Source organism: Musa acuminata, chromosome BXJ2-6, assembly GCF_036884655.1.
Source record: "Musa acuminata AAA Group cultivar baxijiao chromosome BXJ2-6, Cavendish_Baxijiao_AAA, whole genome shotgun sequence".
Lineage (NCBI taxonomy): Eukaryota > Viridiplantae > Streptophyta > Magnoliopsida > Zingiberales > Musaceae > Musa > Musa acuminata.
The window spans coordinates 37,367,707-37,385,141 of NC_088343.1; the positions used below are offsets into that span (position 1 = coordinate 37,367,707).

Genomic DNA, 17,435 nt, shown 5'->3' on the forward strand with positions numbered 1-17,435 from the left:
TTTCCTGGAACCAAATGATCTATGAAGTGGACGGTTAGATTAGAGGACCCCTTTATCTGATGGTGTAATTGACACGGTGGTCTCCCGGCTCACTCATGTCTATATCCAGTGACATTGTGACGGCTGTTCCATTGACTCTAATAATTACTCCCGTCAATTTCACATAAATACTCACAAACTAATAGAATAATAATAGGTCATCATTTCATAAAACATCTATTTAAGTACCTATATATATATATATATATTTGCGATATTCTATTTACTACCACTGTGGAAGATTTGACGCCCATATTTTAAGCTACAGTAACGTACGATGTGATCATATCATATAGCAACGTAATCAAGACATATCGTGGCATGTGATCAGGTGGAGTGCAGTCGCGTAGTGATTCGAAGATTGACGGGGAAGTACGTAATGTCATTTACGGGAAGACAACTTGATGTTTGTATCATTCAGCTGTAATGTGAAATAGGAGAGTTGAAATGAAAATGATTTTTAGGGTAAGATTGTTACATAATATTTCCTCATTTATTCTGCGACTTTGGATTTGTGTTGGTGGAAGAACTGATGATGAATTGACCGATTGGTTTAATGGTAAGAATTTAGTGAATTACTCTGCAAAATCTTTCGCCGGGGTTTTGAAACCCTAGTCGGAACAGCCTCGCCGGCCGCCGCGGTCAAAATGCCAGTCCCCTCGGAGAATGGCGACACCACCACCGTCGCCCGCTTCCGTTGCCCCCACCACCATCCCAACTTCGTCTAACCAAGCCTCGTCAGATTTATCGATTAGGAACTTGTGTGTCTGTTATTTAGGGGATTGGAATAGTGGGGAGATGACGGGGAAGAAGCTGAGGCTGTGGACAGCTTTGACTATCCCGGAGGTTGACGAAGGCCGCGCCGCAAGATGGACTCCCTCCGCCGAGATTGTCATTCGTCACGGATAAGGTATATCGAAAGGTGGATTTTGACTTACCTTGATAGTATTGTGTGCTTTGATTATGACAATAGTTTGTTCGTGTTTGGGGTTGCTGGTGTTTGGATGACAAGAACATTGCTACAGGGTTCCCTGTTCTGGTGGTGGTGTTGATGGTGAATTTGTGGGTTTATACTGACATATTTTTTTTGCTTCTTCTGTGCAGTGAAAAATGCAGAACTTCTTGACCGTCGTCTTATTTACTTAAGTTTAATGCATCTTTTAAAAGTATTCCAGAAGGAATTATGAATTTATAGAATTAAATACTGGGTTCTACAACGATTAGGGATCTTCTAAAAGTTTGTTGTAGAAGGATGCCATGATTAAATTTTATTTTTTTCTGTGAAAATGTTCATTTCTCCTGAATTTAGTGGTCCTAATATGGTTTATATTCCTCCCAATAATTCATGCATTGCTTGCCTTTCTGCAACAACACTGCTTGTATGAGTATCTTTGGATCACAATTCTGACATTCCCTCCTCCCCCTCCCCCTGTCCCTCTCTCTCCATGATTCTTATCTTACCTTGTTTTGTAACATAATCATAAAGTGAATATTATTCTGCGGTGCTTTAAAAAGGTTGTTATCTGATTTCTTGACAAAAGATAGTTATATTAGGAAATATTGACATTTAAAGCCTTGAAAGTTGACACCACAGTAGGACACATCCTTTGTGATTTGGGTGAAGGGGACTTTAGTTATTGAAATAGATCTTTTCTTTATAATGTGATGTTCTTCTTAATCTAATACACCTGGGGAGAGTTTACTTGTCTGTTTATCAAATGAGCTATTATGCTGGACTTCTATGATAATTTACTAAGCATTCATCATATTAAGATTCACAGTCCACAAATTAACATTGGCTAGCGTCATTAATAAATACTGTAAATTCTGTGGGCAGACATCCTTAAGAAAGTTTCTAGTGTCAACTGCATTTATAGGTATTGTTAATTAATGCTTTGGTTCTCTATGCTACAGCCAGGAGTAATAGTGGTTGATATTGCTAGGCAGATTAGTCATTGAACATATTGGATGTATCTTTAGCAAGATCTCATTCAGTGTCTGCTATAAGCAACAAGGAAATTTGCAAGTATCATTTGAAGACTGCACTAATTTTCTGTTTCTGCTAATGTTTGTGACAATATAGTTTGATACTAAGAGATTTTTCTGGCACTTAGTTTGGCTAATGATATTGCACTAATAGAGCTCAATGGCGGGAGAGAATTAACTGTTGTTGACCCTAAACATTTGGGATCTGCGGTTACATGCCATCGTTGTTGCTAGTGTTTCTCATTGTTCTGGCTTTCATAAGTTCAACTTCAATCACATATTTGCTCCTATGTTGAAGAGATTTCAAGTTATGCATTCATAGCTTGTTATCTTGACTTGGAATTGAGTTGGGTCTTTTTGTCATGTATTAACTGTTTTTTTCATGTCAGCAAGAGTTATGTGCATATAGTTGGTCACCATGAAAACCTCGCGGAACAATTGTAGGGTGTGCCTTCATCTGTCTACTTAAGCCATTATAATTATGAGCAGAGCTTGCTTTTCTTCCATTTCAATGTGCTTTTACACCTTTTTATTTCGTTGTGGACTTTGCCAATCTGCTGTTTAGTATGACAACTTTTGGTATATTATTAAGTGTGAATGCATTTTTGACTTTTGTGTTGCAGTCAGACCAGTATAAACAGACCTGTTACCTTAGCAAATTAAAAAAATCAGATCTAGATTCATGAAACTTCCATTAAGCTGCAGTGACTTTTTACATGAAGGGAAGTTTGGAAGTGAGGGAAGGATGTAGTTTGCGGTCAAAACGCCTAGTTGTCATTAGAATAACCACTAAAAAGAATGGGCAATTTTAATAGAGTTGAGTCTCAAAATAACTCGTAACCGCAGATATTAGAACTGCACTGATCATTTACCCTCAGGTTAGTGGGTTATTGGTCAGACATGGGTCAATTGATTGAAGTGCTAATCAAAATTATAAAAATAATATTTATGAAATAAATTTCTCTCTTTTTTTCCTCCTTTTTCTTTTCCTTTTTTTCTGTTTCTTTTCCTTTCATCTCTGCTTCACCAGCAGATTTTTCCTTCCTCTTTTGTTTTCTATCATCGCGGAGCGATATCTTAAATGCCTGAGCCCAGATGAGGGCCGTGCAATACTCTCAGAAAGACATGAAGGGATTTGTGGAAACTATTTCGGTTTTTTGGCCCGTAAAGCCTTGTCTGCGGGATCTTACTGGCCGTATACGATGACAGAGGCACGTAAATACACGAGGAGATGTAGTAAATGTCAGCTATTCTCACCTCAGCCCAAGCAACCAGGCCAACCCCTATCTTCCTCCCTCTTATTTCCCCTTCTTCCTTCTCATGTACAGTGAGAGACAACAAAAGAGTGAGAGATGGCAGTGGCTAGAGAGGGATATAGGGTGGCAACATGTGAGGCAGCAGGACATGGAGGTCTATGGTGAGAGATGGAGAGAAGGCAGCGACGATGGAGAGGGAGAATGTTTGGGCTCAAACATGAGAAGACTGTGTAGCAACAATTTTTCCCTTGGTATTACCAGAGAAGGAATGAAATCCCCTCAGTAACAATTTAGTCAATTGTGCATGGGTGACAAAGACAGAGTGGTTTACTTCACTTGGCTGGTTCACAAGTTCATCAAAAAATCGACTGGATCAGCCTGTTCAATCTGGTTTTTGTACATAAACTGAACCTGATGCTTGTGGCTTTCCAATAGCATCTTCGTTTTCGGTTTGGTAAATTTTCATCATTGAGAATATTGAAATGTGGTCTGTTCAATTGTCAGTAAATTGTTATTTACACATTCGTCTCTTGATTGGTAGGCTTCTAAATATTGCAGCATTAAAACAAGAACTAGATTTAGAATGAACTAATGCAGATTGCAGATGAGTTATTTAACGGATTATTTAACTTGACAGCATATTCATCATGCTCTCGAGTACATAAAAATGAAGGGTGAATTGGTGCTACAGAGTGCTTAAGTTTCTCTCAAGCTCTCCATACACTTTAAGTGATGTGGTTTTGCATTAATACTATGGGATATAGTTATCTTTGTTATATACATATACTTGCATTAGAAGATTACTTTGTTTCAGCAGCAGGGATGAGAGTGATTTTTATATGAGGCCATATCACCATAAAGATGTGCTATAAATTATTGAAGTTCTAGAAAGAAATATTCATCTTTTTATCCCTGTGATAAACGTTAAACTTCATTTTACTTGACCACTTTCCTGACCATACCTACTGCTAGTGGCAAGGTGTGATGAGATTGATGCAGATGTACATCTTTGTCCTCATGTACAAGTAGTGTCACAATAACAGTACCGTTTCTTGTCACTTGGACATGATATTTTTGTTGAATGTATAGCTGGCCCCTGATCTATTGTTTTCTTATTTCAGGCTCTAATGCTGCATACTGAGTCAGGAGCCGCAAACCAAGAGGGAAGCTACAGGATCATCAAACCTCACAAAAGTCCTAGGAGTGGTGTAACATCTTGCCAGTCTGGGATTTTGGCAGCTACAGTGGCACCGGCTAGCACTGGAATTATGGTAAACTTGAAACAATCCAGTGTGTCTCAATTCAAGTTGATAAGAAGAGAAGTGTTTATGAAGAACAAGCTCCATAAACCCAGAAATGAACAGTACAGCTAGAATGTTACAAGAACTTGAGCATGATCATAGGGTTGCATGAACCTAAAAACACAGTTCCATGCAATCTTGCAGTTATCACATAGTATGTTGTACCCACTCAGTCATCTTGCAAGGGCTAAGTAGAAGACTCGGTGATGATTTAGGTTGACTGTGTGAAGTAAGAACATGTTTTCTGCAAGAAATCTTTTCAGTTGCCTGCAATTTTTATCTTCTTTCCTATATCAAGCATGCTAAAAAAAAGCTTCATGTATCTTTTTTTTTCATCTTCTACATCGGAGCCTCGGTCTATACTTCAGTAGCTGAGAGATTCATGTCATACTGTTAAGCTACATTCCAAATTGGCAGTCATGGTACATGAATACTTTGATGTTCCAAATGATGTTATATCACTGTTCATTTGCTTGTTTTGTTCGAGCTTCCTATTATTATGAGTCCCTTTCATGCTACATCTATTATAGTACTTTGTCAGTACTTGTTTTTGACAGATTTTTTTTATGTTGAATCAGTGATCTGCTACCCCGTTCATGGCCCAGCTTGGTGACATGTCTTCTCTGCTTGTCAACCCTTCTCCACATCGAATTCTTCATGTTGGGTGAGTGGCTTACATGTCTACTGCAAGGATATAAAGCCAAGCGTCATTTCCTTGTCTGTAACACCTAACTAGGATGAAGATGCCATGGCGACCACAGAACAGAGAAAGCACAAACTGCTGAAAGATCAATGTCTCAGTCCTTTCCTGGTGTCTCTCTTCTCTGGCTTGGTTGTCCACTGGCGCCAACTTTGTTGTGTGGGAAATCATTCACGGGACTGCGTGCTGTTGCTGTCATGGTTGTTGTTCCTTCTTCCTCTTGGTACTGATGGCCGTAGATGACTCTCGAGGTCACTCTGCCCATGACCATTTAGCTTTTCTGGAAAAAAAAAGGGGCAGAGTTCTATTGTTTCTGTGCTGTCCTCAATGCAGCAAAAACTCATCATGTATTATTGATCCTGATCATGAACATATCATGTTGTTGGAAGCTGAGAAATCAATCATAACTGCATTAAATTGTTACAAGATACAATGCTGTGGTGTTGGATCATTCTGGTTGCTTAAGGTCTGACCAAAGAGATCCTCCCCTTGCTTGAATTGTTTTCTAGTGTCTGAGAAATCATTGTGTTACTGATGATGTTAAAGTTAATTCTTGAGCTACCCAGATTATATTCTTAATTTTAGCTTGCAAGTGTACTGTATCGATGAACAACATTATATAAGCTTGGAAAAGTTGCATTTCCAGAGTCTGCTGCATTCTTTACCCAAACTTCCATTGTCTCCACCTCATTTATAACAACACCTTCAACTCTAATCAACATATCGTGCAGATGTTCATCATTATCAATAAGAAACTTCTAAATGTAGAGATTTGATGAGCATTAACAGTAAATTAAGCTAGGAGAAGTAAGAAAATGGAAAATTGTACCAGTGGTTTGCAACAGTGCTGCCAACTGCAGGGTTGGCTCCACAAAGCACAATCAGCAGAGATGCCTGCACCACATGCACGCCATCTTAAAGCTGCAGTAGGTAGAATGATTCCACGAGGAAGAAGAGGACCATTTGCATTTCTTAGCTTAGGGTTTACCCTTATGCAAGTGATTGGCAGGTGGAAGATGGAAAAAGAGATGCCTGAAGCACCAAAGAGATACATTCCAAAAGATGCACCAAAAAAATACCAGGGAGAATAGTGCAGAACCACATCCACTTGACTCGAGTAGTGTGCCAAGAACATGATGAGCTTGGTGGAATGACAAATCTAGGCAATAGAAGAGGTGATTTGTCAGATCTGCAAGGTACCCCAGTCTGTAACAAATTAAAGAACCCTAATATGACATGGTTGTGTTGTTTGTGGTCTGTGTTCAAAGTGGCATCACAATTATGTGATGCTTAAAAGCATAGGTATCAAAATCTGATCATAGATCCTAGACAACATTAAGGAGATTAGAGAGCAATGAATATAATAGAGTTCTCTTTTCTTTCATCTTTATGATGATAAAATAAAGAGTTGTAAATAGTATGATCTTTTATAAGATTAAAATGGTGATGATCCAATTTTTTTTATTATGCCTACAAGTAAAATTTAGGGATGAAGAAGAAGCTTATAAACATCCAACTTCCATTGGTGCACTCAACTTGGCATTGAACTGTTTTAGAATGATCCAAGCACCAAGACCTTGAGATCTATCATACAAGTAAAGACTTGAAGAACAGCCAAACCTGACATGTACTGCTCCCTCTTTCTGGCATCTTTCTGAAATCTTGTCATCAGAAATGTGATGATGGCAAAAGCACAGAAGATTTGTAGTTTGGATGTTCATTAGATCCAAATACTTTCCCTTCATCTAATTCTGATTTATTTTCTTTGTCATGGTGATCAGTTTTTCTTATCTTATCCCAAATGTTAAGAATATATGTAATATCAATGACATACATTTACTTGTTCTAAAAGTTTATATGTCTAAAACCGGCTTGCGTAAGCTTATTAAGATTTATAAATATATCGAGTCTTTCTTAATAATTTTAAATTTTTGATAACCCAATTAAAATCTTTATCAAGTTATATTGGTTATTATTATTTTTAAGTATCGGAGGACGAGAGATAAGACGATGCATGATTTAGGACAAAAACATCGGTTCTTGTTAAACTTTAGGAATTCAAAATCGATCAAACCCAATCGCATTGGATCGACGTATTTAGTCTAAATTTTTTTATCTCTATATTATTATTATTATTATTATTATTATTTTAATGAGGATACATGACTCATTGATCCTTTCCCTTGCAAAGAGCTGTTTGAGAATCATGCTCAAGACACCTCCTATTGGTACCAAAAAATGTTTCTGAAAAGACATTTTAGTTAATAGAGATGGGATTGATTCCCTTGAAATCACATCCAAAAGGAACAGATGAGTTGAGGCATCATTACCTACAACAGCCAGCCATATGAGCGGTACTGCTGCAGTCATCCACGATAAAAGGGAACATCGAAAAGGTTGAGAAGAAACAGTACAAGAAAATATTACGTGATCTAACATAGTCAGTCAGTCAGTCAGTCAATCTTGACTGTGAGACACAGATCGATGCAGAACTGATCAGTATCAGGCAATTTACTATTTGGCCCCTTCTAAAATTCTTTCATATATGTCTTATGTAGCTATGTAGTCAGAACATTGCAGCAGATGGTCTGTCTGTAAGGAAGATTACGTTTATATGCTTGCAAAGATTAGAAAAAAAGTAGAATGTTTCATATTGTAATGTTAATATAGTATAAATCGAAGTATTTAAAGGTGTTATGCATCGTAAATGTAAACTAGAATTTTGGAATGATGGATATTTAACTCGAATTTTGAGAAATAAATATGAGAATATACATAGAGAGAGAGAGAGAGAGAGCAGTAGAACGGAACGAGAAAAGGAAGAGTGTTGAGGCTGACAGTGTCTCTCCTGCGAAGCTAATAATTAGTAGTAATGGCAGAAGGAGAAAGCATGCAGAGGAGAACAGCGCAGAGTGCGCAGCTGCAGCGCCCGAGGGCGGGAATGATGCCGGCGCTGTTTTGAAAGCGTTAAGAAAATGGAGCCCCCCTCGGAAGCAAAGTAAAAAAATAAAGCAGAAAAAGTGTCCCCAAGAAGGCGACTTTCTTCTCCCATTCACATGTGCTGCCTCAGAGAGAGAGAGAGGTGGGTTTTGGAGCTCGACTGAAGGGCAATGAACAGTTTTGTAGCCCCAGCATGTATAAAAGATAGGAAATTGAAGGAAAAAATGGAGCGAGAAAGAACAACCCACGCCGATTTCGTGTCTTCTGACATTCCTTTCATCCGGTATGAATGACGACTTCGTGACCCTCTTTATGACTCCAAGCAGAACTCGGGTTGAGTTGTGTTTTCCTTCTCTGTCTGTTTCTCTCTCCTTTTCCTTGTGTGACTATGTTCTCTCTCGTTTTTCATCGATGTGATGTAGTTGGTTGTAAGCGATGAAATTTTGGGATGATGGGTAGTTTCTTTTGGCTTTGCCGCAGAACTTTTTCTTCTACGTTTTCTGTGTTGGGGTTTTCTGGTTTCTAATTGTTTGTCATTTTGTTATCATTCTGTTCTGCTGTCTTGGAAAGATCGAATCTTGGATGATTCTGACTGTTTTATGTTGAAGTTAATGGCCATGGTTAACAAGAAATATTTACTTTTGCTGTGTTTTAGTAAGGGATGGATTATATTTGTGTCTTTCTAGCTGCATTTTGCTATTTATTGTGTTTTCCGTTCAATTTAGGTTTAATTATGGTCGGTGGAGTAACGGCTGTCCGATCCTGGATCACTGCTTCTGTGTGTTTGTAGGAATTGTGTGTTCTGCGAGGCGTAAATTTTTGGGATCTTGAGCTACTCTGGAATTGGGGAGGTGGTGGTGAACTATGCAAGCAAGGTGCTGTTGATTCATTTGATGCTTGACATTGTAGAATGGATCCTCGGAGTTGGCTGTGGAAGCGCAAATCACCAGAGAAGAGCCCTGGTGAGACCGAGAGTTCGGGATCAGTATCCTCTCATTCTGAGAGGTACTCGGATGACCAGGTTAGTCTTTGGCCCACTTTAATAATTTTCACTGCTTGTCATTTAAAATGCACTTATTTGTACTATTATCAGAATTATGCTGCTTTGGATTCTTAAATATCAATCAACTCAAAGCTTCGGAAAGAGACCAAATGAAGCATATGTAATTGCTAATTACTTGTTGGAAAAAGGAATTCCTTGGTTATCATGTTATCCTAAGAGTCTAATCCAGAGCTTGAACTTGTATTCATTTGTCTAATTTTTCTTGAGGATATGGTTGGTTTGAGTCAATCGACCTTGGAGCATACCTTTTTTCTCCCTGCACTGCAGAACTCTGAATTGTGAGTCAGGCAGGAACCATTACAGTTTGGTTAGTGAAATTACCTCGTTCATTTTGTAATATGTTTTCTCTTGATTTATAGCATGAAATTTTATTTCTTTTCATATAAAATCTAGCTAGTGTCCTAAATATCACAATCTAGAATCTAGTCTAGCTAGTTTTCTGTTGGCCAAGTGCTTACGTGAGCGCTCATGCAGTAGTAAGAAAATATTGTTAACTCTTACCTGAATGTGACTGATGGTTTCATGTTGAAAAATAAAGTCAGTTAGGTGTCTTTAGCAAGGAAGCCTATTCCCTATTGTTCATCATCATCATATCTGATTCAGAATATGAGGAAGCGGCAACCGCAGTGGTAGTAGAGAAGAAAAGGAGGAGGAGAAAGAAGAGTATAAGGAGGCAGAGAAGGAGAAGAGGTGGAGGACTAGGATAAATTAAAAACTGGCCTTCATTATACTCAGCCATGGCAGTTCAGGATTTGTACGTAATATCAAATAGTCTCACGAACCTAGAATTATTGCATTAATTGCTTTAGTTATTGAGATTTGTAATCTCTTACTTGATTTCGTGTCGGCTAGTATAGACTAGCATTTTACCCTCCTTGTTTCATGTATGTTTACACAAATTTGTTGTGTTTACTTTAGGGTAGATTTGACACCTAAAATTTTGTAAGCTTTTATACCTTGTTGGTTAGAATATTCCATGGTTTTCGATGACAATTGAAGCAATCCCATCATTTTTTATGTAAATGGGAGTGGCATTGTGATTGTTGTTAGTCGTGAGAGTGAATTTAGAGCTTTTGATCATGCAAATATCAGTACTAGTATATGATAGTGTAGATAGTAGGATGATATAGTTTTTTATTATTGGATTATTATTATGTCTTGCAACCTATAATGGTCCGAGTAACTGTGTATATATATTATGATGGAGTTGCATTACAGCAGATTTGTGTACACATTTGGTGATTGCATTAGTTACATTTTTGGCACCTGTCATACTGTTGCTTGGTGTTTTTCATGTGATGTCCTTTAAAACTGTGAGATAATTGGACAAGCCAAGAACTGGCTATCATATGATGTACTGCAATCGGACACCTTTGGAAAGATGATGATGGAGCCATCCATGGGCACAGAGGGTATATGGTCAATGATCATCCTTATTTTCTCTACGAGACATGATCCTTAGGTAGTCTTGGTCTCTTCGGTCTGGGATAATGTGCTCTGTGAGAAAGAAGAGATTCTTCAGAATTAACATGATTCGCCACAAGTGGTTAGATTAACGGACGAACTTCAGTGTCTCTTTTGATGCATCCTTGCAGGGTTAGATTGGTCAGTATTAGTATCTTGTTGGTATGTTTGAACTATGCTGTTTTTTCACAATTGTGAATCTTGATCGTTGCCTTCTTTTACTATATTCTGTGCTGTATCAAAATAATATTATTTAAGAGCTTTCAAATATATTCATGTTACATCATATGAAATTGTTTGAAATCCCGCTCATCTATAGTAGTGTGATACCCTACATCAGAATTATGTGATTTGGCTGATCCCATAGGTGACCCTTGACCCGTGTTATTTGCTACCATTTGCTAAGAGCAAATAATCAGTGGTGCTATCTTGATTTAAGCACCAATGGCTCTTTTGCAATCTAGCCAGGCAAGTGTATTTTGGAAATTGATTATTTTATTTTATTTAGGACATCAGTAGGCAATGTGTTGAGCCACTGATTATGCTTGTTACTCTGCACATAGACTTGTTTTGGTTCCTTTTCAGGTTATGATTTGCCAATGTTACAGAACATATATAAATAGAAAGTTAAATACTGTAAAATGTTTTATGTGGCAACTAGACTTGTGCATGTATGTTGATAATTGCAAATTTGGGTTGAACACTTTGGCTCGAGTGTGATCCATAGTTTTGGTACGAAGCAGTAGAGAGAAAAGCTTCATGTCGATCAGGTGGAGATTCAACTTAGCTTTTAGATTTTTCTGAAAGAAATATGATCAATCCTATCAGTTTGAGTGGGTAATGTTGGATACACCTGAAAATGAGACAACATTTTATCTGGATAGGATTTCTTGCTTATTGTCTTGGTACTTCTTCACCTTCTATATGTAGAATGTTGGGTGATTGATTTGAGAGAGCTTGAACACTTTGTTTTCTTTTTTTCTCAATCACTCCATCATCCATGAGTAAAATCAATTTCCTTTGTGCATTCTATTGTTTTCTAAACCCAAGGAAAGAACTATAGAACTGTTGAAACAGGGAGGTGAGAAAAGATAACAAGCTTACTACTAGTTGGTGGTGGACGGTAACTTCACTAGCCTTAATGATTTGTTTTGGTTGCCAAATCATATTCAAAGCACCAAGCCAGAGTTTATCAGATACTGATGCCTATCCTTTTATTCTTCTGGCATATCTTTGTCATGTGTGATGTTGTTCTGGCTTCTAGTTTTCAGTGATCCTTTCCTCTATCATTCTTTTTCAGACATGCAGATCATGATCAAATTGTGATGATTATCCTAGGCTGATGCCCATTATGACAGATTCACATTTCCAACGGTATGCTATTCCAGTGATTTAAATTTTGGTCCGATATTAATTCTAGTGACCTACCGGACCATTACAATTTTGGTGTACCAAATGGTATTGTATCTCATATAGAGCTATATATTTTGATACTGGAGCTTAGTCGAACTGTTAAATACCGATCTGTACAGGTCAATACAGTAGAGATCTTAAACCTTTTTCTACTCTAGGACAAGGTATCCTTGTCAACATAGGATGAAAAGTTGAGTTTTTATCTTCATGTTCCCTACATAAATATAAGTAAATTTCCACTGACCAGATGTTTTGATATGTGTTTCTAGAGAATTGAATGATGTACTTGGAGATAATTATAATTTAGTATACTTGGTTATATAATAGATAAGCTTCAAGACAATAACTAGGCCTGTTCTTTGTTAAGCAGGAAGGCTTAAGGGCTTCTCCAAATGATACTTCAATCCATGCTGATTCGCCAGAAATTTCATCCAATAACTGTGATGGTGAAATTCATGAAAGTGTGAAGAGATTGACCGAGAAACTGTCAGCTGCTCTTCTGAACATCAGCGCCAAAGAGGATCTCGTCAAGCAGCATGCTAAAGTCACAGAAGAAGCTGTTTCAGGTAATTGGCCCTATATGTCGTTTGTAGAGAGTGCTATGTTTTCCGAGTGGTAGAGAGAAATGTCATAACCCACATACATGTAGAATGCCTCCTTCAGCAGATACCATGTGACCGAGAAATCAAATATGCCTCTTGTTTGGATATATTTAGTATTTTATTTGGCTTCTTTCTTAACACTATATTAATTATATACAAGTTATGAAGATCAAACAGGTATAGACTAGACATTTTATTTTTCTTTGTCACTTACTCTTCTTAAGTAGGCACTCCCTCTCATTTCAGTTTTAGAAAATTAAATTCTCTAGCTTATGCAGATAAGTTAGTTTCTTTCAATAATTGTGCTTTTAAGATTTATTGTCTTTTACTTTCAGTTTTAATAAGGAAATAAATATTTTACATATTTCAGGATCTTATGATGTCAGCTTTTCTTTGTACATTACTGTAACTCTTCAACAGATAAACTGTTGCTACCTAATGATTAATAATAGTGGAGAAGGCTTTCTTTGACATCTAGGCTAACAGAGTTTGATTTCTTTCTTCACATGGCTATTTGATTTTTCTTCCGAAAAAATAATCTATATCAATCTTCTATATTTGAATGATGGTATGAGAATATCTTATTTGATCTGTGTCTCATTAAAATAACGGTATCTGTTTTCTATGATTCCACCAAGTTATCATGCTTTTATTAGATTGGGGCTCATAAATAAATTGTGCTGCAACTTGCATGACATCTCCATATAAACATAACTTTGCCGCTTTCTTCACAACTGGCGAGAATGATACCTCTAGTAACATGACTTCTACAACCAAAAAAAAAGATGACCTTCATTGAAGTATACATTATAGTTCAAAAATGTGGAAGAATTCTCTTTTTACTACGAACTATAAATATTTGTCATAATATAACCTTGTACTATCCTCTCTCCTATCTTTCCATCCATGTACAGTCTCCATGGAGACACAGGTATAAAGTGTTGTTGTCAGAACAACAATTATCTTACTATCATGCAGCTGCACTTGCTCTGTGCAGGCAAAGACTCATGGCTTGATGCAGTAAGCTGTATCGGAATAATGATCTATTAAATATGCACATTTAGGACTTCAGAGGGTACATTTAGGGATGTAACATGGAATGAACATTTAATGCTCTTTTGATCTATTTGGTATCTGAACTCTCTTACCCACTTCACAGATAAAATTCCAATAGATTTGGAATTTTCCAATTGTTCAATTACCAGGGCCCATTTACTAAATCCTCATGTTGATTTGTAGTCTAAAGCCTAAAAATCTGGAATTTGATAGGCTGGGAGCAGGCAGAAGCTGAGGTTGCAGCCCTAAAGCAGCAGCTTGAAACTGCAGTCCAGAAGAACTCCGCCCTTGAAGATAATATTAGCCAACTTGATGGGGCCCTAAAGGAATGTGTCAGGCAGCTCCGTCAATTAAGAGAAGAGCAAGAAGAGAAAGTTTGTGATTCCATCACTAAGAAGACACATGAATGGGACTCCGAGAAGCAGGAGTTTGAGAAACAACTCGTGGAACTTAAAACACAGCTTGAAGATGCAAAGACTGAAGCTGCGACACTTGATCATGAATTTCAGGCAAGACTTGAAGCTGTTGAGAAAGAGAATATGGCTCTGAAGACCGAGCTCCACTCTCGATCTGAAGATCTTCAGGTTTTATTGCTAGAGAGAGAGCTAAGCAATAAAGCAGCAGAGACTGCAAGCAAGCAACACTTGGAGAGTATAAAGAAGGTTGGTAAGCTTGAAGCTGAATGCCATCAATTACGGAGTATAAACCGTAGGTTATCATCTGTAAGCAATCACAAGCCAATTGCTAGCTCAGTTTGTGTCAAATCTCTGACTGATAGTCAATCAGATAGCAGTGAGCGGTTGATTGGTATGGATAGTGAACATGGCTGCTCAGACTTATGGGCATCTGCTTTAATTGCTGAGCTTGATCAGTTCAAGAATGAGAAGGGTAGTTCAAGAAACCTCACCACGTCTGTAGAGATTGAGCTTATGGATGATTTCCTTGAGATGGAAAGACTTGTTGCTTTGCCTGAGATTGATCATGGAAGCTCTGGCTTTGGAGCAGAAGCTGATTCCTTCCCAGTTGTCAGGAGAGACAGCCCTCCGAGGGTTGAAAATGAAATTCTGCATCATAGATTGATTGAGTTAGAAGAGAAAATCGAGAGACTGGAACATGAAAAAGCGGAATTAGAGATAACTTTGGCTGACTCACACAATCGGCTGGATATGTCTTGCAATCTTCTGACAGCAGCTGAGGATAAGATAGTTGAACTGCAGAGAGAGATAGATTTGGCAGATGAATCAAAAGAAATGGTCAGAAGTGAAGCTATGAATTTGGAGGGAAGGTGGAAAGAATTGGAGACTCAGCTAGAGTCAGCCTCCTCGGAAAATGTAAAGCTCTATGCGAGGGTATCTTTGTTGGAAGAAAGTTTTGAGGCTGAGAGAGCATTGTCTGATGAACTTAAATCTACGATAAAGATTTCTGAGGATGCTAGACAGGCACTGGACTCTCAGCTCAAGTCAGCACATCTGGAAGCCAGAAGTCTAAATGAGAAAGTAGGACTATTAGAATGCCAGGTTAAGGAGGGAAGGGCATTGTCTTCAGAATTAGCAGCAAAAGAAGAGGCTTTGGAGGCAACAAGAAAGGCATTGGAATCTCAGCTTGAGCATGCAAATTCAGAAGTCCGGATGCTACAGGAAAAGGCTAGTTTCTGGGAACTAAAAGCTGAGGAGGAGATGATATTATCTGCTGAATTTGCAATTAAACTAGAAGCCACTGAGGCAACAAGAAAGAAATTGGAGCTTGATCTCAAGTCAGCACACGAATTTGCCACCGAAGTAGAGGCTGCGGAGACAGCAAAAAAGGCACTGGAAACTCAACTTGAATCCGCACATATAGAAGTTGTGAAGCTGAGTAAAAAGGTAGTCTTGTTAGAAAGGCAAATTGATGAGGAAAGAGCAATGTCTGCAGAATTTGCGTCCAAGTGTCATAAATTGGAGGATGATTTGTTGAGGATTAAAAGAGAAGCTGATCTTTGGAGCGTTACAAACTCCAACCGAGAACGGAAGATAAAACAGGTGAACCTTCTCATATATTTGGTTTTTCTTTACCTTGTACTCACAGTTAATCTGTCATTTCTGTCTCCTTTGTGCTCCATATCACTGTTTCGCTTATCCTTGTCTGTCACTTGTTATGCACAGGTCAAAGTTCTATGATTCTAATGTGTTGTCTGTGTTGCAGGAGAAAGAACTCGCTCTGGCTGCTGGTAAATTGGAAGAATGCCAGAAGACAATAGCCTCTCTGAATCAACAGTTAAAATCATTGACAACTTTGGATGACTTAATGTTTGAGGCTGTGCAGCCCGAACATAACATTGGCTTGGCAAATCTTAGTGGTACCGAAGCCGATGATCTCTATCACATCGATTCTTCAGAGGTAATTGACAGTTTTACTATTTCCAATGGCAGAGAAAGGAGCTCACCTCAATCTTCTCCACACTCTTTGCTTTCTCCTTCATCCTCAAATCTGTCCGAGTTTATGAGAACATTGTCTTGTAGCAGAAGCACCACTCTTTAGGTCGAATAGGAGATGAAAATTTACAAGTTTAAACAACTTTGCTGTTCAATATATAGCAAATGTACATCAAAGAGCTGGTGGTTACTGGTTTTTTAGGATGCAATCAGAAGTTGATGGTTCTTCCTTTTTATTCGGAATGCAAGTTAATTAGTTTGCGGTGATTCGAGATCTACTTGTGTATTATTGGTGTATTACACAACTAATGAATGTCTCTCTTTCGAATGGTTCATGAAATCATTGCTTTAAGACTACTTTCAAGTCGACTACATATTTGTTCCTTTGCATTGTTGTTAGATTCTTGATTTCTATCAGAAGGGAATATGAAGAAATTCACATTATTTGATTTAAAGATGGAATTATTATGGCTTCAAGAACTATTGTTTGAGACACAGTTCACAACATCTCCAAGACCATAATTACTTTATTTTTGTCAATCAATTAATGGAATCAAATCTGACTGTTCACTACTTCGAGCTTGGGTGATTTGGTTTCGATTCTAACTATATAGAACTAGAATTGAATCGTAAGTAACAGTTTCAATTTGAATTTTTTCTGCTTTAAATTATTTTTTTAAAACATATACATATAATAAAATCAGAGAACCACCTATATATATATATATATTCTTATGAAAGCATATTCTTATGAACCACCTATATATAGACTCTTCCAAGAGCATATTCTTATGAAAGCATGATAAGTACAGATCCAAGTGGACTTGTGGCCAATATCTTTCCCACCCACAAAAGGAAGAAGCATACGTAGGAAAATTTATCACACTCTTTCCGACGAAACCCAAATAAATACCTTAACGCGCTGATTAGATCACCAATAGAAGAGCGGGTGTAGATTTGGGTGTCGAAATGGAGTCTTTTGTTTACTTCCGCAACTCGGGCGTGATCCGAAACGAAGTTGGCTGAGATATCGATTGCCCACGTGGAGATGGATTAATGGTCCGTGGGCGGCGAGCGTCGCCACGTGGAACGGCGAGCCCGGCCTCCGGACGTCACGTGGCGGGGAGGGGGAGGACCGGGGAGATCGCGGGCGACGCCCGCCTCTTATCGGCAAAGCCATCGAGAGCCAACAGATATTATATAT

The 17,435-nt window shown here is 38.1% G+C and overlaps 1 protein-coding gene and 1 long non-coding RNA gene across 2 annotated transcripts; both read left to right on the forward strand.

The window, feature by feature from the left end:
- The first annotated feature begins 87 nt into the window (after nt 1–87).
- Nucleotides 88–5,658, forward strand: LOC135615415 (uncharacterized). Its single transcript, XR_010488016.1, has 3 exons — nt 88–949; nt 4,403–4,552; nt 5,161–5,658. It is a non-coding gene; the product is annotated as an uncharacterized LOC135615415 (long non-coding RNA).
- Nucleotides 5,659–8,270: 2,612 nt separating this feature from the next.
- LOC135615416 (filament-like plant protein 3) lies at nt 8,271–16,498 on the forward strand. Its single transcript, XM_065113876.1, has 5 exons — nt 8,271–8,505; nt 9,013–9,243; nt 12,533–12,728; nt 14,034–15,838; nt 16,002–16,498. Exons 2-5 carry the CDS (start codon nt 9,133–9,135, stop codon nt 16,335–16,337), a joined length of 2,448 nt encoding a protein of 815 aa, XP_064969948.1. The 5' UTR covers nt 8,271–8,505; nt 9,013–9,132; the 3' UTR covers nt 16,338–16,498.
- The last annotated feature ends 937 nt before the right edge of the window (nt 16,499–17,435 follow it).

Excerpts from the sequence above, each read along its gene's own strand:
- LOC135615416 (XM_065113876.1), top strand. The coding sequence starts at position 9,133 with ATGGATCCTCGGAGTTGGCTGTGGAAGCGCAAATCACCAGAGAAGAGC. Across the intron at positions 12,729-14,033 it reads CACAGAAGAAGCTGTTTCAG|GCTGGGAGCAGGCAGAAGCT; the intron begins GTAATTGGCCCT and ends GGAATTTGATAG. Across the intron at positions 15,839-16,001 it reads GAGAACGGAAGATAAAACAG|GAGAAAGAACTCGCTCTGGC; the intron begins GTGAACCTTCTC and ends TCTGTGTTGCAG.